This window comes from Psittacula echo, assembly GCF_963264785.1.
Source record: "Psittacula echo genome assembly, chromosome: 1".
Lineage (NCBI taxonomy): Eukaryota > Metazoa > Chordata > Aves > Psittaciformes > Psittacidae > Psittacula > Psittacula echo.
Window position 1 is genome coordinate 9,729,839 of NC_137735.1, and position 26,828 is coordinate 9,756,666.

Sequence of the window (26,828 nt, forward strand, 5' to 3'; positions counted from 1 at the left end):
GTGATCTGTTTCCTAAAGAAATATATTCTGGTGGATTATTTCAACTGCTTATTATGAAGAGGCTGAAGAAAACTATACAGGGAAGCCCTGTATTTATAAGACTTTCTGCTTCTTCAGAAGTAAGTTGCATAACGAAGATGTGCAACTTTTAAACTACCAGGAATGCCTTTAGAAACAAGTTGTTTGTTCTCATTATCTCGAGGGTTCTAGAGAGTCCTGATGTGTACGAGGTGTTTTCAGTTAGTCTCACCTTTTTTAGAATAGGTTGTGAAGCTGCTTCAGAAATTAAATTGGAGTATATATGTAATAAGAGGTACTGGAAGAAGAAAATGTTCAAATTGGTTTCTACAAAAATTTATGCTTTCTGAAGCTTTTTTAGTACAAAAGAGAACCATACACTGATGCTGTACAGTATATCAACAGATTTTTAAGAGACTTTGTTTCTGTAGCTGAGGCCTAAATTCAGGCCATATTAAAACATGTTAAAAAATGCTTAGCAAAATTCCTAGTTGTAGGTAGCCTGACCTAGGTGCTTGCAGACACAGCCTGATGATCATGTCCCAGAGGGAGTACAGCAGCAGCTCTACAATCCCCAAATTCTTGGAACTGTTTTTGTTATATAAATACCATTTTAAAAACATTTCTAAAACTGCCTTTTAGTAGTAAGGCCAACAAATTTCAGGCAGTTGAACACTATTCATTATCTATCTGATTCTTCGAGCCCTTTGTTTAATTTGACCATTCTCATGTGTATTCCAGGTTTATAGCATCTTTTGCAACCCATGCACTTGGTGAATTTACTGTTGATTCATCTCTTACTTTTTCTCAGTGTAACTCCTTAAAGGCTGAGCCAGGGGTATTAGTATATGTTAAGAAGTGTCTTTTTAATTATAAGCTTGTATTAATTCAGACTAAACATGAATAATTAATAGTTTACAAAGTTGAGACAGTTCTCCAGGAATATCTTTAGTGCAGCTTCTTCAAGCTCCTTCCTCTCTTCTTTCCCCCTCCCCATGGAACCTAACATAGTGTCATCCTTTTTCCTTTGTAGATGATGTGTTTTTACCCAAAGACATTGATCTAGACAGTGTGGAAATGGATGAAACAGAGCGAGAAGTGGAGTATTTTAAAAGGTAAAGTGCTGTAATCCCTATACATAAAGCTGTTGTGCTTCTTCCCATGCTGTGACTTTAAAACAAACCAACAACAGAAAACCAATCCATAACTAAGTTACTAACTCCTAGCAGAAAAGCCTGTGTTGTAACACAAGTCCTCTTACAGCTGACATTCTGAATACTGAATTCAACAGTCACTGAAGCTGTAGATCTCCAGATTGTAGCTGAGTAGCACAAACACAGGAATGAGTGCCAGAATTATCCATGTGTCTGTCCCCCAGGTTCTCATCAAGGCTCTCAGAATATTCTCAGTTACCATTATTTTCAATAAAGCAAAGTTTGCATGAATATTTCTTTTATTATTCATACAAACCATGTACTGACTAGTTTTAAAAAGACAAAAAGGGAAAAGACAAAGTGTTGAACAAGTAAGACGTTGTTTTACATTTCAGAGCAGCTATTTCAAAAAGGTTTGTTCGTGATATTCTCTTCCTTGTTTATAGGAACTATTAGTTTGGAATTTTATACTGCATATGAAATAGAGGTGGTACAACTTAGATATTAGCTTATGCAAATCATAAAGAAGGAATGCTTATGCTACTGCAGTGAAGGATATGGTAAAGGTAGTGTAGAAGGATAATATGAACCTGTGCTTGTGAAACTTTTTGCTTCTGTGTGTTTTGGTTGCTTTGGGGATTTACACATCATGTTACCTTTAAATTCCTCAAATATGAGCAGGCAGCCCATGTTTAAATAATATAGTGCTTATGGTTTAGTTTTAGGTAGCCCTGCAAGGTGCAGGGAGTTGGACTCTGTCATTATGGATCCCTCCCAACTTAACACATTCTGTGATTCTGTGTTCTTCCAGAATACTGAAATCTACTCAAATTTGTGGTGTTTAATGGTGGCTGGGTGTGCTAGTTTCCCATTAATCTAATCTAATAAGACTTTTGTCATGAGAGTCAAATCTGAAATGTTACAAATAAATCAGTTTCTGCAATGTAACCATTTAGGAATCAACACAGCATTTCACAAAATGACTAAAGCCATTTGTTGAAAGGATGGAATTTTTTTTAAGAGAGGGCTTTCAATACAGATTTCAAGTTCTTCTCTGAATTCATAGAGTTTTCATTGTCTCTGTGTCTGGGATGTAATCTATGAGTTTTGCAAAGGACAAAATAACTGCTTGTCTGTGCTGCTTGTTATTACTATACAAAATGCATTTGTCTGATTATTTATGGAGTTACAGTGTACTACCTGATGAAATTTTCATAAGTACACATTCTCTATTCTTAGTTTTTTTTTCCTGAGTGGTGCCAATTAAAGGATTTTTAGGGTTTTTTTAAACAGAAATGTAGGTTTTATAAGTGAAACGTGGCATATATTAGGCTGCTAGTGCTGGTGCTAGCTCTTCATGAGTTTCATAGTCATAGAATCAGGTAGGTTGGAAGAGAACCATTACCCCAGGACTTCATGGAATATTTTTGGCTTCATTCAAGTTTGCTGTATCTGTAACAAGAAAATACAAAAAAATCTTTTCATCAGTTAAGTTCTTTTCATCAGTTCTCTGTTTTCAATAAGATGAATGAAGCAGTGTCTTATATTTGTAGAACCGCACCTGAAGTTTGGAGATAAACTTGTCAAATGGGTTTCCTAATGGAAGATTTAACACTTCTAAATGTACTGATTTGTAATCAGTAATTGGTGTAATCTACTCTTCACTGTCATCTGTTAGGAAGTGTGTGTAACTGTCCAACCTTTTTGTGTGTACCTGTTCAGAAGAGGTGTTTGAAAAGCCCTCATAAGTACTGTTCTAGGAGAGAAAAGCAGCTGCTCAATGCTGTAAAAGCACCGTTAAAGGTTATGTTTTCTGTCACTTGATAATTTCCAACATAATAATAGCAGGCTGACAACAGTGCTTGATTTAGTAACTCTCCATGCAGATGAGCTGCACAGGGCTACTGTATTCAGACTTTTTGCTGATAGTTTGTTAATTTATCATCTTTTCTTGCTTCCTGGTGATGTAATAGATGGATAACTTTACACACGGACTTCAGAATTAGTCTTGCAAGCTGCTTCTAAACTTAGTATAGAAAGAACAGAATAAGTCTAGTTCTTCTAATCTCCCACTGTACCTTTGCTATTTCACTCCTTCTGTTTTGCTCCCCTCTTTTTAGCTTTCAGTTGCTACAGAAGCTGTATAGCCTTCCAGAGAGGCATATGCGCTACCTTGATGCTGTCATGCAGCCTTTAGCCTAAACAAGCTCTACCTTGCTTTGATAAAGTTCTTCAGCATTAATTGTTACCGAAATGCCTGCACATGACAACTTCTTACCTAAGTTCTTGCATAAATTGGAATTCAGTGAAAGCAAATAAGGGTATTTGTGTTCTAAAGGTGCTTTTTCCCAGGCATGTGAGCTACTTACCTGCTGTATCATAAACAAACCTCCTTAGGTCTTTGCCTCATACATAACTTCACTATATTCAGAAAAGAAGAAGCAGTGTCCCATGCCATTGGTACTTCTGCTTAACGTATTACCATGCACTCTCACCATTAGAAGGTTTAAGTAAATACATCTCTGTTTCTAGTTAACAGCTAGCTTCTCTGCTGCTACATATGCAGTGTTCTTTGCTTCTTCATTCACTTTTGCTAATGCAGCTGTATTTAAAGGAACTGGTTTATGATGCATTTTCAGAGATGGACAAGTGATATTTTTTCTTTTTTTTAGGTATAATTTTTTTAAAAGAGATTTTGTCATTCTGAGTGAGAGCTGCCCTTCAAAAGAGGGATAACACTTGTGGTTTGATTTTAAGTATATTGATTTCACTTTATCACTTTTATCTTTTCAGATTCTGCTTGGATTCTGCCAGACAGACAAGGCAGAGACTTTCCATCAACTGGTCCAATTTTAGCTTGAAAAAAACCACCTTTGCTGCACATTGAAATGACACAATATGGGGAGGGAACCCTGCAGGAATCAATGAACGACAACTCCACTTATCTGTCCTGCTGTGCTGAGAGCTTATCTGGTCTTGAGCCAGTGCTGCCTTGCCTTGTCCCCAGTGCTGTGTGGATCTGCACTGAACCCTTTGGCCTGATAATTCTTGCGGACTGAAAAATTGCCACTTTCTACCTGAATTTGTTAGCTTGTGTGCTTGTAGTCTGTGAGTGAGACTTACTTGATTGTAGCTGTATGCCGTTGGAGTTGGAACAATAGCTCTTTTCCATCTCCTTCTGAATGCCTTGGCCTCAGAGACTTTAAATTGCTTAGGCTTGGGTGGAGGCCAAAATACTAGTTTGCATCATCTGCAGTGGCTCCTGTCACTTCTGCATCTAGCTATGTTTTGTCATTCTGACTCCTGACAAAGGAATGGACCTAGTCAGTTGTGCTTTCATCTGCTCCAGAATTCTCCTGACATGACTTCATGAAAAAAGAGGCTCTTATGGGACAAGTATTTCCTCAGTTCTTTCACAATCTACTGTTTAAGAGTGTACAAGTTACGCTATTTGTGTTTTGATTTTTTTCCTGACTTGTAGCCAGCTTGTGTAAGAATACTTGCAGAATGAGAAAATTTAAAAAAGAACAGTACTCACACTATCAAATCTGTTATAGAGTGTATAATTGTATTAACACTGAAGCCTAACTGGCTACTTTTTTAACATATTGTTAAGTAATATTAAAATCATGTCTTTCTTTTTGAAAGATGGAATACATTAGTATGGCAGAAGACTTGTGTCTTGCTTTTTTCTGCTCGGGTGGGGAAAGGGAAGAAAAAAGTGGTATTCTGAGCTAAGTTTCATCTTGTGTCAAAGTCAGTCAGTGAATGCTACTTAACGTAAGCATTTTCCTTGTTTGACAGCTCACCTGATGGGAAAAACTGCTATCTGCTAGAGCCAGAAAAACTCCTGCTGAATGCTGGAATTAAGTTTGTGAATTCTGTGAATTAATGTGATACTTCTGTTTCAGGAGATAATTTGTGAGAAACGCGGTAATGCAAAAATTTCCGATTTGACGTCAGTACAGAAGTGAAGTAGGTAGGCTCAATGCTACTATAATATAAATAGCTAACAATATAGTAATGTTTTACAGGTTCCATAGTATTACCCAGTGTGAAAGAAAACTGGTAATACAGGATTTTGATTTGTGTAAAGATACAGCACTTGTAGAAGTTTTTCTGATACTACACTGTTTATTCAGAAGAGGCAAGAGAAGCTTTCTTCTTACTGCCAGATGACTGTGCTTACCCAAATTAAAAGGAAGTCTTCCGTGCTTCATTCTTTCTTAAAGAAAATAGTACTTCCACTCAGCACATACTCAAAAGGACAGTACAGCTTCAAAGTCCACTAATGTCCTTTCCCAGAACCATTCCACATTTTTCTTTCTTCTTGCTAACACACATTTTTCTGTGATACACCCACTGAGCTTGGGACTGGTTTGCAAGACACAGTGTAATTACACTCAGGTTTGGATTTGGGAAGGTTTGCTTCCATGTTCCCCATGAGGCCCAGATAGCTGCTTACAGACCTCTGAGATATCTACAACTTCACATCCCTCTTATTGGTCCTGGAGCTCCTATCCCAGTGTGTGCTGCTGGTACAGAATATAGTTGCTCATCTTATACACAGCCATTGCAGGTAAATGAGCCCTCAGCCTCCTCTTGCAGAGGAGGGAATGACAATATCTCTTCTCAAAATACAGTTCAAGGATGTAAAGGGATCAACTTCTATTAATTGTCTTCAGACTGAGGTTGAGGAAGGAATAATAGCTTAGCCTCGCTTTCTTTGTCAGTGCAGTATTGTAGCCTGTGTATTTATTTGCTTGTGCTGGAGGAATAGCATTTCAAAGGTAATACCTATGCCACTTAGTGCCAACTGTCTGCAAAACTATGTACTGTTGAAAGTATCTCCATCACTTAGTGAAGAAGATTGAACTTTGGGATCGTGGAGGCTTGCATCTTTTGCAGCCTGAGTTATATTCTAGTTACATAAAAGTAGTGAGGCTTCTCATGTGGGAGAGTGGCTCTGGGGGGAAAAATGTTACAATAGCTGAAGGTGGATGTTTGTGTGAAATGCAACCTCTCAGACTTCAGTTCTAAACTGTAACACAAGGTGGCAGTGGATGTCATCACTACATTGGTAATTTCTGCATCGATGATCTCAACAAATTGAGGCATGGGGTGGAAAAACTAGTTGATGTCACGTGGGCAAATATTGGTGCAGCTTTTCTAGAGTAGGAAAGCTTTGAAAGTACCGAGATATATAATGGTGCTAGAAAACTCATGTCATAGTATTTATTTTCACTCGTAAATGGAGAAGAAAGTTATTTTATTCTTTACTAGCAAAGCTATTCAAAGAGTGATACATGAATATGACTGCTTCTTTTTATCCTGGGTTAAGACAACAGAAGCCCTTTTGAGGAATATATGTATATGTATGTTTAATATCCTTCAAAGATACTTGCCTTGTGCTTCACCATGGTCTATTAGTACAACTGACATGATTCCATGTACTACTCAGAAAACATGAAGAATGAGTCTCCATGGATCTGTAGTTGTTGCACTCTGATGAGAAATTACAGGCAAATTGTGTTTTTCTAAATTCATAACGAAGTGAAGATAAGCATGGACTAGTCTGGGAGCCAGGAGATTTGAAAGTACTGGTTTCAGTTCTACCACTTTTGTGGCCCTGGACAAACAAGTTAGTTACTGTTACTACATTCATGAAATGGTTTTATTAAGGATTTGCTGAATTATGAGCATGTTTCTTAATGCCTAAATAAGTCAATGTGAAGTCTGTTTAGGTATGGCATTATAACCTCCTGTTGGAAGGACAGATGTTCTAGACTGGTATTTGTCATTCAAATGTGTTCAATGCAAGAAATGTACATTCAAAGGTAACTTTGAGGAGAGGAGACTTCTAGAAATAATACATCATGACTGAGTAAATTTGAGTTCTTCATGAGAGTTGGAAGGGGGGGAAATGATAGCTCTCTGAGTGGGCTACCTTGTTAACTAGTGTAACTTGTCCTCCTTACTCATCCTAACCTGTATGAAAGATGAATATCTAAGCTCTGCAGGTGACTGGTGGCATATCTGCCTGTCGGTATCAGTGCAGCTGAATCTGAGGGTGTGGTACTTCTTCACGCATTTCCTTAATGGAAGAGGGCATAATTGCACAAAGTGTTTGTATCTTGAACAGTGTTGATATTGGGTGCTCTAAGGCAGGCCTTACGCAGAGAAGTCTCATCTCTGCTTGGCATTCACTACTGCTGCTTACTGAGGGAATGTAAGTGAGAGTTAAAAGTCTTCAGCACACTTTTTGTGGTGTGGCATTATTGGCACTTAAAACTGTGTAGCTGAGGTTCAGCATGCCGGTAACACAAATCTCGCCACAGCCTGAGAAGATGATATGTTAAAAATTAATTCATACAGTGACTGTTGAGTGCTTAGGTGTTTGGTGTGCTCGCTGCTCAAAAAGGCTGTGCAAAGTTTCTTTCTGTTTCAGGGAAAGGTTAGTTCGCCGTTAGTGTGGAACCTGTTGTATCACGATGGAGAAATTAATGGTTACTAGAGTAAATATTTACACTAATACAGTTTCACATGTCTCACAGTACAAATGAAGGTGTGTGACTTGTAATTGTAGAAGCTATTCTAAAAACAAACAAGTCTGCTATGTTGTAACATCCATCTGAACAAGATCAGGTGTGTAGTGTCCTTGTCTTTGGCTCTTTCTCTGTATTTAAACCTTTGGGAAGTCTGAAGACTGAAACCTTTGATAGGGGAGTTCTCTGAAGTGAAGTCACAGAAGCTTTGATTCCGGATGTCTCCCTTCCTGCTCCTTTCCGTCAGAAAGAACTTTCAAAAAAATTTCCAGTTTTCCAAATTTTAAATGGCTTTTTAATTGCCAACAATTTGTGTGTCTTGTGTTATCCCATTCGTCATTAACTGAAGATGTTACACAAACATTAAAATGTTGTATTTTGTACTGCTACTACAGGCAGCTGATATAAGTGTTTGAAAGGAGGATGTCTTTCTCTGCTCTTCTGTTTTCCCCACTGCACAAAAAAATAACAATACCAAACCTTTGGGCCTCATTTCTGTTCTTCACAGGTCTGTGTGTTTACTTTGCTGATGCTTTTAGCTGTATAGTTGGGCCTCTCCCAGCTCAGTACTTAGAGACATGGAAGAAACTACCTTTTGGTGCACTCTGAATCTACATAAAACTGTTGAAAGACATATCAGGTAAACCTGTGTTTTCCTGTAACTACTTCTGGGTTTTACTGGTTTGCTTATAAAGATGATAGGTAAAAATGGGATTGTAAAGTGGGTGGTGTCCAATTTGTATCTCTGTAGAAGACTTAAAAGGGGAGAAGGTGTATATTGATTGTGTCTTCTCTGATAGGTTTTTCTCAGTGTGTGTTTGGTTGGGTTTTTTTTAAACCTACTAGTTTGAATGTCTTGTTTTAAGATGGCTTGACGCATGTTTTCACACTTCAGTCACAAGTCCGTAGCCTTTGACATTGCTGTTTCAGCAGGTATTGTTAATCAGAAGTACGTGGGTTTACTGTGTCAGCAGCAGCTCTTCAGGCAAAGTTACCAGAAGAGCAGACTGTGCATAGTTTGGATGTTTGCTTAACCTAAATTTTCCTTCCAGAATGTCTGTGTTGCAGAAATACAGCAATGCAAAGATCTGCATGGATGCAATTTGTCAAGAGGGATCTTCTGGATGGTTTTTTTCTTTTCTAGATACCACCCAAAAGACAACCAACCTTCAGTGATACACATTGGGAATCTCATATCAACTCTTAACCTCCATTTTCTTCACCAGTTTTTCTGGAAGCTGAACAGAAAAGTAAAACCAGCATCTCTTTGACAATACTGTAATACCCATCACCTGACAATTTCAGATTTGTTAACTGACAAGGAACATCTGAGAAGGTAATTTTTTTTGTGCTACAAATAATACTTCAGCCCAGCTTGCCATTTATGAAGAGAGAAGGCAGTGGGCAGATGTCATATCTGTAAAGAAGAAGCAGCACCTAGTATTATGTGGAAGAATATATAAAAATCTATACTGATGTACTCACAAATTATGTCACTTATATTGCATAAAGTAGCGTGTGTTCCATATGAAGTGTGTCACTTGATCAGCTGACGCAAGTCTGACTTTTCTGAGGGAAAGATGTCTAGACTTGTTTTCCCATTCTGGTTTCTTTGAAACAGGCTGTTAAATCAAGTTAGTACAATAGTTTGTGCTGGTTGGGGGAGGTTGCACGCAAGCAGCAAGCTGTTGTCTAAGATTGCTTTGCTTGTGGCTGAGATACAAGATTTGAATCCAGGGTGCTGGAGTAGAAAAGCTGGAATGCTGAACTCATCAGACCAGATGACTAGTGCTGCCTGCTGTTGCTTCAACAGACTTCATGCTGCAAGCTATTTACCCACATCAGCTCATGGGAAGGTGGTTCCATATTTACTGGAAATATATAATCAACGAAGTCTTCTTCTTCCAAAAGGGAGCAAAAGCAAGAATTGAGTCACTTGAAGTCAGATACTTGAATGTGTATACCTTGTCTCATGTACTGTGTCTTCAAGACCTTGTACAAGTTTTTGTCCATCTGTTGTTTGACCATTAAATGGAGTCTCCAGTATTGCTAAGGGCAGTTAAGTTGAGGTTTCCAGGTGATTGTGGTGTAACCCTGGCTGGCAACAGTACCACTCGCTCACTCCCCCAGCAGTGGGACGGGGAGTTTAATAACTAAGGTAAAATAATAATAATAAAAAGGAAAATAACAAAAATATATTAAAAATAATAAATAGCAATGACAACCAGCAGCAGTGATACACAATACAATTGCTCACCACCTGCTGACCGATACCCAGCCCTGCCTGAGCAGTGATCGGTCCCTTCTTTGTGACTCCCCCCAGTTTATATATTTGGGTATGATGTGCTGTGATATGGAATACCCCTTTGGCTAGTTTGGGTCAGGTGTCCTGTCTGCTTCCTTCCAGCTTGTGCCCCTCCTCACTGGCAGAGCATGGGAGACTGTAAAGTCCTTCATTGGGGTAGGTGCTACTCAGCAACAACTAAAACATCGGTGTGTTATCAGCACTGTTCTCAGACTAAAGCCAATACACAGCACTGCACCAGCTGCTAGGAAGAAAATCTATCCCAGCTGAAACCAGGACATGGGGGTTTTTTTGGTTAATTTGTTTTCTATTAAGTTGAGGGCAAATTAGAACTAGCCAGTTCTTAAGAGAGGGCCTCTTGGGAACAATCTTAACAGGGAAAGGCAAGTTCTAAACAATACTACGTCATTATCTTCACTTACATATGCTGTATTTACGGTATGAGCAGTTTGCTGTAGTGAGTGAATTCTCACGCCTGGAAGCAGAACCACAGCCGTGCACTCTTGCTGGCTGTGAAAGATGTGATTGGTTTCCTTGAGAGTGGGAGGGGAAGAGAGAGTGCCCTATTACACTAGTCTCTAACATAGCAACAATACTGTTGCCTTTATCCTTTCTTGCAAGGTCACCTCTTAGATTTCTTAATTGAGTGTACTCTTACTTTCTATAACAATCTGCTGATAAAGTCTATGTCTTCTAGTTAACAAATAAACTTTTCTATTTGAAAAGAATGAAAATGCTGTTTGCTACCATTTATCTTATAAGGGTCTTCTACTTACGCCTTTCTGTGCCATCAATCTACCTTACAAGCTTTAAAAGATAATGTCTCTTTCATTCCTAGACTAAGACTGCATGTCTGAATAGTCAATTTAAAGAATTCATGAACCTTTTCAGTAATATAACTTGTGGTGCGTATCACTTGCCTAAGCTGTTTTGTGGTTTATGGTGAAATTTTGTCGTTCATTCTCTCCAGCTGCCTCTGAGCCTTTGTGTCATTTACATTGGTCATACTTCATGTATTTCACCAGGTGGAGAAACTTTCTGAAGGCTGTCTGGCAGAAAATCCCATTCTTTCTGTATCTTGAGTCAAGAGGCATGAAATTGTGTATTGACTGTTCTTTTTTATTAAAGAAAAAAATAACAGTAATAATAGTTGGGACTGCCTGTGGTCTTCAAGTGTGATTTTAGGAGGAGCTGGCATAATGTCAGTGAGGATAAACTGAGTGAGTAAGAACAGAGTTGTAAGGCAAAAGCCTGATTACTTTTCTCTTTATGCAGATGCCTGTTTTGGATGCTAATCTACATTTGTGCAATAGGAGCGTCATCTCTACATGCCTTGGACATACTAGGCGTAGGGGTCAGGGACTTGAATGAATTAGGCACTGGCGGAGACATAGATTTTGGCAATGCCTTGAACTCGGACATGATAATCTGTGATGCATGCAAGTAGACTAAACATGGAAGAGAAGTCTTAAAATGTTGAAGTCATTACCCATACAAAGGTGTCTGTCCTGGGGTTGGAATCCTTTAAATGGTGTGGTGTAGGGACAGATAAGCTCTGGCGTGACCCGCTGCCAGTTCCCTTCTTTCATACCAGCAGTATATCAGTGTGACATAGTATGATGTTGTGGGAGGAGCATGTATTAAAAACCCAAATACAGTTGTAGATCAGAGTCTTCAGGCTGGCTGGCTAATTTTGCTCATTGCCCAGTTTCTTTGTAAAACAAAACCAAACCAAAAGAAACAACAACTAAAAATACAAAATAAAAACCCCAACCAAAACTGCTTATGTACTGAAACTGGGGGACTATAATTTATACTCTTGATTGGGCTTTGAAATCAATTGACACTATGTAGTCTTTAGCTGTTGGCAACTTAAGCAATCTTGAGTGTTGCTGTAATACAAAATCACCCAAACAAAAGTTAGCTCAGTGAAGAAACTGCGCAGCTGGTTGAGAAATTGTGGAAGTGATAGAGTTTTGAAATGACTGGGAGAAATAAAAAACAGCAAAGCCAAATTGAGGGGGTACAGCATGGAATGCATTATGTGTGTTATTTTGCAGGAGATAATGCAGCATAAATATGAAAAACATGTTAATTGCTTCAGTTATGTGTATAAATAAGGATGCTCTGTTTTAACATGTAATGGTTTAATATGGTATTGGTCTTAAAGGTAATGTTATTTTAGATGTGTAAGGATTAAACTTTGCACAGAGGCTACTTCTGAAAATCCTACTTCCTTTTTACTATTTTTTTCTGGTTGTGATTTCATGGCTGTGCTGAGCAAGTGCTGTGCTCTACCGAACTTCACTCATTGTATCTTGCATGATAACAAAATTAGGTACCTGTGGGTAAATGAAGAGAAAAATAAGGTGCTTAGCAATTCTTTTTTGCATTTTAACTTGATTTGTAAAGCATGTAAAAAGATTGTTGTAAATCTTTAATGCAAGTTTTTCTGTCCTACAATTCTTTAGAAATGTGTTACTTTTGTTTTGGTTCTGATTTTTCTGATTTAATTCATTTACTTTCTTAAATAGCTTTTGCCCTGTGCACTGGGAATTGGCCTTTCCTTAGGAGGATTATTCATGAATGTGTGAACTGTGGTAAAGATGCCTTCAAGCAGACACTGGTTTCCCACGCTGGTGTACAACTGGAATAAATGAGGCTGAGGCAACTATGACTTCACCTTACAGAGAAGCATCAGCACAGAGATGAAGCAGTTTTGCCCCAGCTACAGTGCAAATCTGAAATGGAGTTGGAAACTGAACCCAGTTATTCAGAGGCCCAAGTGTGTGGCTAAATTTCAAGTCTGTCTTGTGTCATGAGGATTTATGAAAGAACTGTTCCTGGATAAAGAAAGAGGAGCAGCACTGTGAAGCATTTGCTCTTTGCTTCATGATAATTTTTGCACTGAATGTTCTCTTGCTCATCTGTTTACTCCCACCACCTCCCAGACCATCTCATCGATCCTTCTTGCTCCTACAGGCCTTGTGGCTGAGTTCCCCTGGAAATACCTGTGGAGCGATTGGGTTGGGTAAGTGCTAATGTGCTTATGAGGGTTTTGGACAGCAAAACTTAGGAATTAATACTATGGATTTTAGTTTGTTCAGTTAAACTGTTACCTCATGAAGGCCTGAAATGCCGCCACCACACTGTAGTGGTTCTTACCCTGCATGGCCAAAAACAGACGGAGTGCCCTGTCCTGTAGTCAGACTGTTCTGCAACAAGTTTGGTGGGGGTCAGAATGAAGTAAAACTCCTAGCTGTTCTCTGAACAGCATTGGATGAGAGAAAGAGGGAGGGGTCTGGTGTTTCTTTGTTAGCTCATTCATTCCTGGCGCAGTAACAGCATGTCCTGTGGAGCAGGCTGTTGCTGGGATGGATAGGAGCTGTGGATTTCCTAGTCTGTTGTAATCTGTTTTGGTAACTTCTCATAAATCAGGAAGTGCACCCCACAGCTGTGGCCAGATTGCAATCCAGACTAAATGCTCAGTTTTCTATGGGTCAGTTTCACCTCTTGCTCCTGGCTTTAGTACCTTTGTCTTTTGTTTTACCGTATCAGTCAGGGAATCAGGTTAATCTGGTTGCTGTTTTCCATCACTTGTCACCATATTTCCCTGTGGGAATAGGAGCTGTGAAGTGACCTTAAAAACCAAGTATCACTTTTGTACTTCTGAAAGATAACGTCGTTGTTATTAAATACTTCTTTCATACCCATGAAGAGATCTTGGTCTTCAGAACATGGAACAGGCATAAGGAGTTAATTTTCATCTGAAAGGTGTCATACAAAAGTTTAGCAGCAACAATTAGGTGATGGGAATATTAAATACTAATTAATGGTGTAGTTTACATGATGAGATCAGTATTGCCTGGACTGGCTACCTAGCGCAGTATCACCATCCTATCTATGAGGAAGTAAATCAGCTGGCTTACATGTTTAATGCTTAAGAAACTGTAAAGATACAGGACCTCATGTAGTTCAGCTATGGTATAGATGTGATCTCCATCAGTGATTGTCTACTGTGGCAGTGGTTTCTACCAACTCAAAAGAATTTCCAGGAAAGCACATGACTTTTGTTCACCTTACTTGTACTAACAGAAAGGAACTGAGAGCTTTCATGAGCAGCAGCAAGTTTTGCATTGAGTGAGGATCCTTGTCTCACAGCATATGTACTCATTTGCATGGGAGTTAGCTAATTTCCAGTGATCAGCTCAGAATGGGTTCATCTATTTCAGATACTAAATCTGCTGTTTCCTGCCAAGAAGCATAGAGGGAGTTGAAAGCATCTGCTGCTGTGCAAAAGCAAGGGAAGAAGACCAAGCAAAAGAGCTTGGCCAAGTGTGTTTGAGCATGGTGGTCTGATGGGCTAGGTTTATTCCAGTGGAATGAAAAGTTGCCTTTTAAAGGTTTTTATTAAGAATTCACAATGAAATTTGACACGATTTAAAAAGAAAATGTTTTCCAATGTCTTGGTCTTAAAGTGAGAAGATAATCTTCCCTTTAACCAGCGAGACAGGATACTGGATGCTGGATTTCTGTAAGGAGTCTGCGATGCTTGTAGATCACTTAAGAGCTTCCATAATCTGTGCAGAAGATTAAAATGTGTATCGGTTGCTGTGTTTTGTCCAAAGTGGGTTTGCCAGGATTGCCAAAGCTGTAACTTTTTAAGCAGTGATGAGACCTAAATGTTAACCTGAAAGGTTAAAAGTGCCTTCACAATGTTCACAGAATCCCTAGTGTTGGACGGGACCTTTGAAGATCATCTAGTCCAATCCCAAATTCACTTAGGTACAATTTGATTTGCCTTTTGTCTGCATAACCAAGGCAGAAGCTTGGTTACATCAGAAACTTGGGTTTCAAAACAGTCTATCTGAATTTCACTGTTCAGAAACACCAGAATAGTTTGTGTGGATCCTATCCTTTGGGATTGTGGAGGTTATGTCCTGCCTCTTCTCTAGGATGAGTTGCTGAAATACTTCTCCCTTTTAAAGTGCTGTTTTGGCAGCCCCTTGTTGAAGTTTCCCAGGAGAGGAAGTACTTTGGCCATAGTGAGAGTGGTGTGGCCAGTCCAGAAGTTCTTGTGCTTCATGGCCAAGCGAGCTTCCTTTTCATGTTGACTGTCATCTTCCCCTGCTGTTTTCCACTGCCAACACTAGATGCTTTTTCATGCTTAGAGATCAGCATCAGGAATGTCTTAAATTTTATCTAAATTCGTAATAATTTCCAGTTATTTGTCCTTGTTACCCCATGTGTGCGCAGCTTAAGGCTATGGCATAGCTTAAAAGACAGGTGAGTTCTTTGAGAACTTAGCAGCTGTACTCTCCAGGAGGAAAGACAGTGATGAATTTTCAGGTAACCATAAAGCTGCAAATGCAGTCTGATGCTGTTCCTTCCAAAATAAATGGGACAACCAACACGGCATCAAATAAAGTGCTAGAAATCGTATCTGATTCCTTAAGGCAGTTGGCCCGGGGTGTTGCTAGCCAGGAAAAGATGAGAGAAACAGATGAGAGATTCATTTTATGAGTTTGGCTGGAATCTTCACTGCAGTTCTCCCTATGTTGATTAAGAAATTGAATGTTTAGCACAGACACAGAAAGCTGGTGGTGTGCGCTAGAGAGGATTCCTGCAGGTGCAGCATCCTGCCCCTGCTGACAGTGCTTTTGGGAGACACGAGGTGGCACTAGGGCAAAGTCTGCACCCAGTGGAGGGCTGGCCACAGATAATCAGGAAATGGGCATTTTGCAGGTGTTTTGGCTTCTCTTTCAAACTTTGAACTTGACTCAATTCTGTATGCCTCAATCTGGTTCGACACTTCAGGGAGACGGATTCGGATCATGCCTGTTGCAAGATGCCATCTCCCTGCTACCCTGCCTCATACACCTGCCCAGTTGCAGACAAAGTGTGGGCTCTTATTTTTCACCCTGATTGTGGTTTCTAGTGATCACCAAAATCTGGCAGGGTAGTGAACATACACATTGCAGCCTGGGCATCCTTTTGGATGCTCGCTAGCACCCTCCCTGTGCTGCACCCTGCTCTTTGGTGTGCTGTCAAAGCGGCTGCACTACCTGGTAATAGGTGATCATGGAGTTGATGGCTCCTTTTTGTTGGGTGAGAGGGATACTGACTTCCTTACTTTAATATTGTAAGGCTGGAAAGCCTCCAAAGGGAATTTCAGTTCTGAAGTTTTCCAATGAACATGCCTGTATTGCCAAGATTGAAGAGCTTGAGAGCCTCTTTAGACAGAGGTTGAACTCAGGAAGACTGCGGAACGGGAATGCAGGGTAGGATAATCCAGGTCAGAAGGGGCTTGTGAAAGTCTCCAGTCCAATCTCCTGCCTTAAGCAGAGTCAGCTTTGAGATCAGATTGGGTTACTTGGGTCTTTATACAGTTTGGCCTTGAAAACCTTTTTAGGATAGAAAGTGCAACCTGTGGGCAATCTGTCCATTGATTTATTGGTTGTAATAAATCAGCATTTTATTTATTGTTCGTTTACTTTCTAGCCTTTAGGCTCATCTTTCATGTCTCTCAGCTTTCTGTCTGTATTGGTAAAAGCAATCTCATGGCTTCTAAGCAAGTTCTGGGGAAAGAATGGGGATTAACCCATGCATATCAAGAATTTGAAGCAGCATTGCCATTCCAAATTTCCCGTTTTCTTTAAGCATGTTCCCTCCCTTTGTTTGAAACCCCCCATCTTTTCCCGCTTCTTTCTCCTTACATGGTTCCCACCCACACCTATGATAATGGTAGAGGAGGAAGGACTATTTTCCATGTATCTTGGGCTGCTGCTAGGACCTTTGTAGTACCTTCACTGTTTCAAACCATTTGATGCTTCGTCTAGTAAGCTCTGTATTACCTCAGTTCCTGAGGAACTGAAGGATAGAGGCAGTGAGATGAGTAAAGGATCCACATCTCCCGTTTCTAGGTACTGCAGTAAGAAGCTCTTCATAACAATTTGCATTCATGTAATGTATTTGAAATGTTGAATGTTAAACCATGAAATGCGAAGCATCTGGTTTACATCAGCCTTTAGAGGTAAGAGATCATATTCTTGCAGCAGGTTCTTCCAGTATGTGACATTAATGGTGTAAGAATTGCAGTGAAGGTGTTTGTTAGTGGTGAATAGCATATTAAACCTAGCATGTGGTGTGATATGTTTGTTAATACTGTCTCAGGCTGGTTTTGTTGATGAGGAGTCTTGTTTCGTTTGGCTGTATCACAGTTGTCTCAGGCCTTTCCCTTTTTAACTCACTCTGTTTAAGTTACATTAAGGAAATTATAAATAAATGGCAATGGGCTTTCCCTGGCTGAAATTAGCTGTTGACCTTAGACTACCATAAGCTACATATTCAAAAAGCCCCTGCTGATTTTCCTGGTGGGCTTGAGGAAGCCTCTGGGTGACTTTTTTGTGAGTTAATGTTTGGAGGAGGAGTGGTGGGGATGGTGTGAATGTTATGTGTTTTGCTACACGAGCTGATGATTGCTTGAATGAGTGGACTTCCTGATTCAGAGGTAAAGAATGAATGGCTTCTCCTCATAGTTTCAATCTTGTTATAAAAGCTACTTTAGCAGCTCAGAGGTGTCTGCAGCCCCACGCAAGTGCTGCCTAGACAACTGTTTCCACTGCTTGAGAAAAAGTCCATCTGACACATCAGTGGGAAGCTGACACTTTCAGTTCATTAAAGAGAGCGTCCACAAGTGTATATACTCAGCTGAGAAGGTTTCAGCCTCTAAGAAGGGTCTGAAAAAGGCTTGAAATTAAAAGCTTACAGTGTCTGAAGGTACGAGCTGTTATAGCTCAGCTCCCTCCTGCTGTAGCACCAGGACTACTCATTTTCCTAATATTTGTCTGTCTTTTTCTCTTCACAGGGCTAATATACCTGTCTGTATTTCTAGCCTAGCTCCTTCAAATTGGTTATGACTGTGATCCAAATAGTTCTGGACAGTGGCTCTGTAGGGACTTTTTTCCCTATTTTGTTCTAATGGTTGCTTTGCCATTACATCAAGATAATGCCACTTGACAATGCAGTAGGATACTGATGAGCTCTGGGAAAAGTTTCTTAATACATCAGCAATTGCATCCTACAGACCGGACTTAAAAGGAGCTCGGGTACACTTGGAGAAGTTGGCAAACAGAAACAGTAGGATGGAGTGTCTTCCACATGAAGTTACTGCCTTCTCCACCCTAATTGAGTTTACTGCTGAAGCAATAGATGTGCTTGCTCTAAGGACTTTGGAGGCTTTTTAGTATTAGAGTATTATAGGATTAAATATCCAGCCACCAAATTGATAATATCAGTCCCTTGGTAACAGGGGGAAGTGATGATGTTAACAGCTTTTCTGATATGGCTTAGAGGGCAGCACTGTGTTTGGCCTCATCTTGTTCTCACCTGAGGAACTGGTGTCTGAAAGCATAACTCTAGTGGTGTCAGTATCTGATGGTGTCATGTATACAGGTAAGAACTGTTAGTGAACTTTACGTGGCCATTTCTTATATGCATTGTTATGTCTTCTAGCTGTCTAGCTTTGGCACAGCTGTGGTTACGATGACAGACTGACACTTCTACCTTGATTTTTCTTTATATAGCAAAAGAATTTATAGTGATCCCTGGGAATCTATAGTCATGACTAAGGTTAATAGGAACATTTGTAGGTCGTCTAGTCCAGCCATCTTCTGCCTTTCGTGATATCTAATTTGCCAAATTGGCCACTAATCCACTCTTTCTCTACTCTGGGTCATGCTTCACTTGCAGACTCTACCAATACCTTCAGGGAGGTCTGACAGCAAACCTTCCCAGCCAAGTAGTTGTTTTATACCATGGCCTTTTATTGTGCCTTTTGTCCATGGACCAACATTTTCCGTGCTACTGAAATATTCCTTCTTGCCTTCTGCTCCCCTTCCATGTTCTCACTCCAGCCAAGCTTTTACTTTCCTGTCCTTCCATGTGCTCAGGCATTGTCTCCATATTCCTTCTAAGTAGCCTGTCCCCACTTCCACCTCCTGTGTGCTTCCTTTTAGTGTTTGAGCACAGTCTGGAGTTCCCCCTTGGGCAGAGCTGGCCTCCTGCCGTGCTTGCTTGACTTCCTGCACATTAGAACAGGCTGTTCTACTTTGAGTGGTTGTTCTTGGGAGTCAGCTGGCCTTCCTACACTCCTTTGCCTCAGCCTCCAGTGACGTCCTGCCTACCAGTTCCCTGAACAAGGCAAGATCTACTCTTCCAAAGTTCAAGATCTCTATTGTGCTACCTGCTTACCTCACTTCTTCCAGGAACCTTATATCACCATCCTACAATGGCTGCTGCCAAGGTAGTGATGAGCATTTAACCGCTTTAACTAGTTGATTAACAAGTGGCAGATTGAGCAGTGCCTCTCCTAATTGACTTGTCACCTTTTTCAACAGTTGTGGTCCATGATTGTTCTTCTGATTTGCTTGCCCCCTTGCTTGTTGCACTCCCAGCAGATGCTGGGGTGGTGAAAACCCCCAGGGAGACACAGGGCCTGCTATCAAAAGGCTTCTCCCAGGTGATATGGCTGATTTCATCCACTTTTTCTTGGGTTTGGTGGCCTGTAGCAGATACCAACCACACAATTACGCTCATTGGCCTCCTCTCTCATCCTGACCCTTAAGCTTTTGACCAGTCTGTCACCTATTGCTTTGCAGAGCTCTGCAGACTCAGATCATTTCTTTGCATGAAGCACAACTCCAAATTCTCTGTTTTCTCTTACTTTTTTAATTCCTGAAGAGCCATCATCCATCCCTCAGAGCACCACAATTATGTAAACTGTCCCACCACATCTCTGCTCCTAGAGACATCATAGGCTTGCATCTACACATGGACTTCCAATTTCTTGGTTAGCAGCAACTGGTTGTGTGCAGGCCCTTCAGAGATGCCCTGCGTGATACACGCTGAGAAGGGAAAGGGGAGAGTCTTGTGAAAAGATTAGGGACGCTGGCTACTATTTGTTCCTTAATTGTCCTTTTTCATGCAACTGGTTCTGGTGTCACAGTGTTTAATCTTTTTGTGAAGCAAAGGCCCTGCTCCAGCTGTACATGAGATATCAGGGCTGCTGTTCAGAGTACAGCTATATCCTGGGAAAAGACCTTTCATAACCCCTGTCTAAGGCAGAGGGAGTGAGCACACACATACAGGCATTTCTAATCTGGCTCTTTCTATAGGCAACTTCTATGACACAGGGTGGGTTTGTGTACATGTAGAAAGATACTTGTCTGCCTCTTAGGGATTGTTCACTCTTTAAGACAGTTTGCAAATACGCTAGATCCCAGATGATTTACTTTAATGCATTCTATCACCTATTTAATGCACTTGTACAAACACATAGGTATTCTGTCTCTGTGATAACTTCTGTTCACCTTTCTTCAAGCAGATTTTGCTTTTCTTCAGTGTTTTCCATGTGGTGGACTTCGGCCATCCAACAGTGGATTTGAGAATGAGTCCTCAATAAGGAAGATGGAGAAAACCTTTTTCTTCCTCTCTCCAGTGTAAGGGAGCAGAATCAGCTGCTGTTGGTCCTGTACTTCCTCTTTTTAGAAGCTGGAAGACTGCAGTTCCTTCCTCCCACATCCTCATCTCTACTCAGATGTGTGCAGCTATTGATGATTAGAAGTCATTTTTTTTCACGTCCAGGGTTCTTCAGGTGAATTCCACCCAGGCTGTGGTAGCTCCTAAACTGTGCCCTGACTATCTGAAGAGGAACTGCCCTACAACAATTGCTGGGAGCTCAGTGCACGCTTCCCCTCAGCACTTCTCCATAGCTGTGGAAATTACGATGTGCTCAATGGCTGTAGTATCTTAGTAACTTCTCTTTCGCCTTTCCCTTTGAGGAGGTTCTGCTGTACATAGTTTGAGAGATTCCTTCAAAAGAGAAATTAGCCAGTCATTGAGGAGTTTGTCCATCCGTCCCCCCCAAAAAAAGTTTCATCCACTGTCAGATAGATTTCTCTTAGGCTGATCAAAAATCAAGAGATGTCTCCATGTTCCATAGCATATTTTGAACTCTGTGCTTCTATAGCACAGTGTCTACTTTGTCACACCTCTAGCTGTGCTTTGTTCCCTGCACTATACAGCTGCTGTGACCAGGTTGCTCAGTTTTAAGCTATCCTTTACCTGTCTGTCGCCAGGAAAGTGTCTTGCAGGGCTTGTTTGTGGTGAAAACATTGCAATAAAGTAGACCAGAGACTGATGGCAGCTGTAAAACCTTGGGATGGAGTGCCATTTCCTTGCATGCAGCCTGTCACTGGGCAGATGTGAAGATGGAAACAGCCTGTTATTAGCAGAATCCTTTTCAAGGAGAAGTACATGCTTTGACAGTACAAGTATATCTTACTGTAACTTCCTTAGCTTATCACTTATCTGAGGGCATGCATGTTTTCATAAAAGCATGCTAATGAGTTTCTCTTGTTTCTGTTGTTAAAGATTACCAGAGTAGTGTTTGGGTAACTTCATTTTCTGATCTGTTGTATAATGACTGCTCTGCCCCTGTCTGCTTGTCTCATGTTCAGTATGGGCACTGAGATTTTATGTGCAAACAATTGTTTCCTTTTCTTTGATGAATGCTTTTCCATCTGTTTTATCCATCTTCTGGCTTCTTCCCACTTGTAGGCTCCTTAAAACATAATCTGACAAGTCATTATCTATGTTAATGGTGACCATATTTCAGTAACAGAATACTTGGTCAAAAGTAACTTTAAATGCCAAGGTCTGACAAAGTAAGCTCTGGCTGTGTCCAGTTTCATGTGCACACATACCCTTCTACACTCGCTGTTAAGCTTCATCCCTCTTCACTGTCAAGCCAGCTTCACCCTCCCAGCTACCCTGTGCTCTCTGAGTCCCAGTGCATCAGATGCATGTCTCCACTCCTGGCACATCGTCTCTGCAGAGACCACACAAAGGAAGGGCCTTACATCTCTGGGACTTCTACATTGTCCTGTCTTATGACCCCACTTTGGGGGAAGGAAACACAGCTGCCAGAGGGCATTATCTGTGCCATGGAAAGTAGACCTGAGCCACAGTGGGAGGCTGGAGGAATAAAGAGGCAGCCCAAATCCAGACGGCCTCTCTGCTGCAGGCACAATATACGCAAGCTTCAGCCTTGATTCGGCTCAGCAGAAGCAGATACAGAGCTCCTCTTCTTGAGAATAAAAGGAAGGTGTACCAGCAAAGGAAGAAGGATTTTTCTTAAGGTTTCTTATTTCTTTGCAGCATGCCTCCATATAAAGAATGCTGGTGTACTCGTGTCTCCAGCTAGGTCCAGTGAAGCAAGAGTCTCCTGGTGATCATACAGTTACACATATATAACCATAGCATGTATGCAAAGGAGCTGAACTGATGTTTTGCTGGAGAGAGCCGTTTCTTAACTTCAAGTGTGCATTTACTTGCAGTCCTAATAACTTTTCACTGTAGTTCATGATAGTAAACAAGTACCTGAAAACAAAAAGGCACTCTGATAAGATTATTTTGCACTTTTCATATACACATTCATGCTGAGGGCATGCATGACATCTGTAAGGTCAACAGGAGGGTAAACTGCCAAGTTAAATGACTCACTGAAAGCAATACAGTACATCACTGTTAGAACATGGAGCATCCCATTCTCATCCATGGGATCCTTTTTGTACTCAAACCAAAGACCCATTAAATATGGACTAAACTTTGTAACAGTAGTGAAGCACAGAAGTTGCTCATGCATCAAGCTAATGGCGTCTATGTGTGTTAGTCTGGGCTAATTGTTCTTCCTAAGAAAGGGTTTCCTGTCATGAAAGGGCACTTTTCCTCCTTTTCCCCCTTAGTTTTATTTCACTTGGAGCAAAAGATTTTTTTTTTAAAGCAAACTTTACCTTGCTACCTTTATAGTATGGAGTCTGATAGTATGGAGAAAAGCTTTCTCATGATTTCCTGCAAAGTACTGTTCTGCCTTGATCAGGTGAAGGTCTTTCTTTTGTGTTTGATTCTGCTGCCCTGGTTCTTAGAGCAAGCATAATTTGAAGCTTGTTAGGTGTCTGTGTTTGCCAGCAGTGCAAGTGTAATGTAAAGCTGGAATTCAGCCTAATGAATACAGCATTCTGTGTTTTTCAGTGCTAGAAAATGAATATGAGGCATGGTGGAGGGGAAGATCAGTTCATTGTCATTTAAAAATCATTAATCTGATAAAAATGCTTCCCTTCTTCTAGCTGATGTCTTTTTGAAATGTTGCTGGGTTTTAAGTGTCAAAACCAAATGATGCAGGTGAACCATACTCTTGCGGCATTTCTGCAAGCCATGTGTTTCTCAATTACAGCTTTTGAACCAAAACACAGAGCACCTCTGGGACAGGCAGCCTTGAGGCTAACCTCTGCTCTTGACCATGAGGTTTCCAGACCTTTGTGGTGAAGGCTAGTACAGCTAATGATGCACAAATGGTATCCCACTAACAATTTCCACACCTCATTTGTCTTCCCTGCTATGCAGAAGACGTGCTTAAAATACCAGCATCCCTCAACCACAGTCTGGTTGTGGTGAGTTAACCTTGCAATAGCTCTAGCCAGCTTGGTAATTCCAGCGCACCATTCATGTGTAGCTTGCTCATCTCAACAGGGGCATTCCCGTGTATGGCTCCATGCTGACAGTGGGTGTCTGTCCTTGTTCCTGTCTAGAAGGATTTTCATTTGTGTGTGCAGCCCCAGCTCCATGAAGCTGCTGATGAAATTCCTGTTGACTTTAGTAGAGTTTGGCATTCCCCAGTAGTTCTTCCTTCATGCCTACATTGAGCATGTGTTCAGCTCTGGTTTCACGCTCAGCTTTCTTCTCTAGCCCTTCCACCTCCATTCTCATCTCCTTAAAAGATGATAGAAGCACAGAAATTGCACTTTCTGCAGCCTTCAGAGGGGTTATTTTGTGGTTTCCTGGAGAGTCTAAGCTTGCGTCTGTCTTGCTTGTCAGTCCTTTTTTCCTGTGAGGCCCAGCCTCACAGGAAACTATCTTTAAGCAAACCACAGCAACAGAATTAGCATATATACCCCCTCCCCAAAACTGTCTGAAAGATCACAGAGGTAGCAATTTCACAGCCCTAAGCATTTCACTGCTTTGCAATAGGAATGCACACACTGGGTAGGAAATCCCAAGATGTTCCACTGTCTCTGCCTCAAAAGGGCCAGCTCTCATTAGGTGCATACCAATTCCTCTCGGGGTTTTGGAGTGGGGTTTTTTGCTGGAGCAAGGAGGAGGAACACCACTTATGCCCTCATCAGAGTGAATTTCAGAACAGCGGGAGTTTTATCAGGTTGGTGTGTCTGCTGGACAGGTCACACATCGAGGTCATGCTGGATTTTTAATAGAGTGGATGAAAATTCAGGCCTGTCTGGAACTGTTTTGAAATTGCCATTTGTTGCCTACCATCATGATCCTTTCCTGTGCCTGATGGCTCTTCTTTTTAACAAAGTTATAAGCTCACTTAGCATTAGTACAGAATCAGGGACTCCTTCACTTACACTAGTGATGTCCTATTTTTGCAGTGTTGTGTTCTCTGTTCATCTTTGTCCTCCACAAGCCTTTATTTTTGGGTGGCTTTTTCCTGCTAAAAGGTAATGCTACTTTCAGGCGTTCTTTTAAGATGCTGTGTCTCATTTTAGGTAATGTTGTTATATTGGCTTGCTGTTGTATTGGCTAGTAATGTACTAAGCACAAACAAAAGATCACTGAAAATCTCCTTCTCAATAATGGTGAGTTCCATATTTGATTGAACTCTTTAGGTTTAAATCCTACTTTTTGAGATGTGTATCACTGCTGTTAAATGATGACTCTCCGTGAGATCTGGAGAAACAAAATCCTGTATTTTCCCTGAGCCTTAGCAATCACTTTTCCAAGCTGTTAAAGGATAGTAGTCACTTATTAGCTCCATTTCATGGTGCAAGGAATCATTTGAACAAAACCCCAAAGAGGTAACTTAGGAAGTTAGCACCAAGTCAGAATTGGAACTTGGAGTTTATGTTGAAAATCTTGACCCTGATTTGTCCAGGAGTTAATGAACACCTGAAGGTGTTCCTGTTTCTCTCTCACATCCAGGAATATTCACACAGAACTTACGACATCCTCACAGAACAATAGCGTAACTTTTTCTGATAAACAGTAAGGCATTTTAGATAAAATAAGTGTGGGTTTGCATGACTCTCCAGCTCATCCATTGGAAGCTCTCTTCCTGTGCTGTTACTTTTGTTTAATTTGGGCTTCTCAGAATTCTCAAGTTGATCTTAATTTTCCGACTTTCCTCCCATTTATCCAACTTTCACAGCTCATTGTCTGGACTAATTCACCTCTCCTTTATTCTCAAGTTTTGTAACAAGTTAGTGAAAGGCCAAATTCTGCTTCTGTTGTTGGCTGACCACATAAGAACTACTTTTTTTACCTTTCACCTTTTTTTTTACCTTTTAAAATTAGTATTTATTTCCTGTAATAAATAATACCTTTCTTATCTCTATACTGCACTTGTAGCATGCTGAGTAAATCATATTTGCAATAAGGGCTTGGGTTTTTTCCTCTTCTCCAGTATCTTCTCTAGTACCTTCTCTGTGTTTGTCCAGACCTTCCTTGAAGCACATCTTTTTAACTCTTGTTCCAGGAGATGGGAAAGAAGATGCATGGTTATGGCACAGCTGCCTTTCCTACCCATGCCCTTCTGGTGCTTGTCGCAGGCAGAATCCCAGATGAAGTGGTTATTTACTTTGCCTTCACAGGGCAGTACAGAGCAGTAATAAGTGGTGAGCCCATGAGTAGACCTTGCTGACTTGGAGAACCCTTCCCAGCCCTCACATCTTGAGGGCTGGGGCAGGTTTGGAGATGGACCTTTTCTACACACAGTGACTGCTGCCTCCCCTCTTCCTTGTTTCACAGTCGCTGCAGGTCATGCATGTGTCACACTTGCTCTGTGGTCTCCACCACAGTTGTCAGTCAGCATCTTCCAAAAGCTCCAAAGTCATGTCCTCTCTTCTGTTTGCAAGGAAAAAGACCAAAACCAGTTGGATTTAACACTTAGGGGGTAAAGAAGCATAAGTGCTATGATGCATTTAAGAAGAGATAACACATTACCTTTCCTATTTTTATCTCCCGCATCCATCCCCTTGAATTTTTGCAGGGTTGATGGTTGTTACCATGTCCCTCTGTCTTGGACTAGCAGCTCATAACAGCAAAAAGGAAACAATTTAAAAGTATAAAGAGCATCCTGAGGCAGGAGATGGAAGAGACTCGTGTGGGGCAAGGGTTATTTGATGTACTGAACGTAACAACTGTGCTCTGTCTTTTCTCCATGCAAAACTTCAGCACTGAAGCCTTCACACTTCTGTTGCTGGGGCTCAGAAATCAATCTGAAGATGATCTCGGAAAGATGATCTGAAGCTTTTTCTTGGTTTGTGGCTCATACCATGAAGCTGTTCATGGTAACACCTGAAGCCCATTCAACAATTCATACCTCTGCTGTGTGTAGTCCTGCATTTTTGGACAAGCAGTCTCCTGGTCACAGAACGGGGATAAGCAGCACCAGAAACCTGTTCAGGAGGGGTGACACGACCCATGTGGCCATGTGATATGGCAGACTGGCTGCGTGACTGAGAGATAACGTATGGCACACGGCAGCTCTGACCACAGGTACATAATTCAGTCACTGGATGGGGAGACAGGGGGAAAACCCAGAAGAATTTTAAAACCTGTTTGAAAAAAGAAGAAAGCCCTTGGCTCTCTGGCTGCACATTGAACCAGAAAAAACCTGCACACGTAACACTGCAAGTACCAGCTATAAAAGACGCCACACTATGAGATGAA

At 40.9% G+C, this 26,828-nt stretch overlaps 1 protein-coding gene across 11 annotated transcripts in view; it reads left to right on the top strand.

The window, feature by feature from the left end:
- Window positions 1-26,828, top strand: part of FAM193A (family with sequence similarity 193 member A) — a 127,974-nt gene that overhangs the window by 73,131 nt on the left and 28,015 nt on the right. For 5 of the 11 annotated variants that reach the window (XM_080620436.1, XM_080620439.1, XM_080620438.1 and 2 more), the window contains 2 exons: window positions 1,052-1,133; window positions 3,966-5,051. In XM_080620436.1, the coding sequence (XP_080476562.1) occupies window positions 1,052-1,133; window positions 3,966-4,059 (176 nt within the window). In that variant the 3' untranslated portion in view covers window positions 4,060-5,051. The other 6 variants (XR_013957123.1, XR_013957124.1, XR_013957125.1 and 3 more) reach the window with 3 other exon arrangements.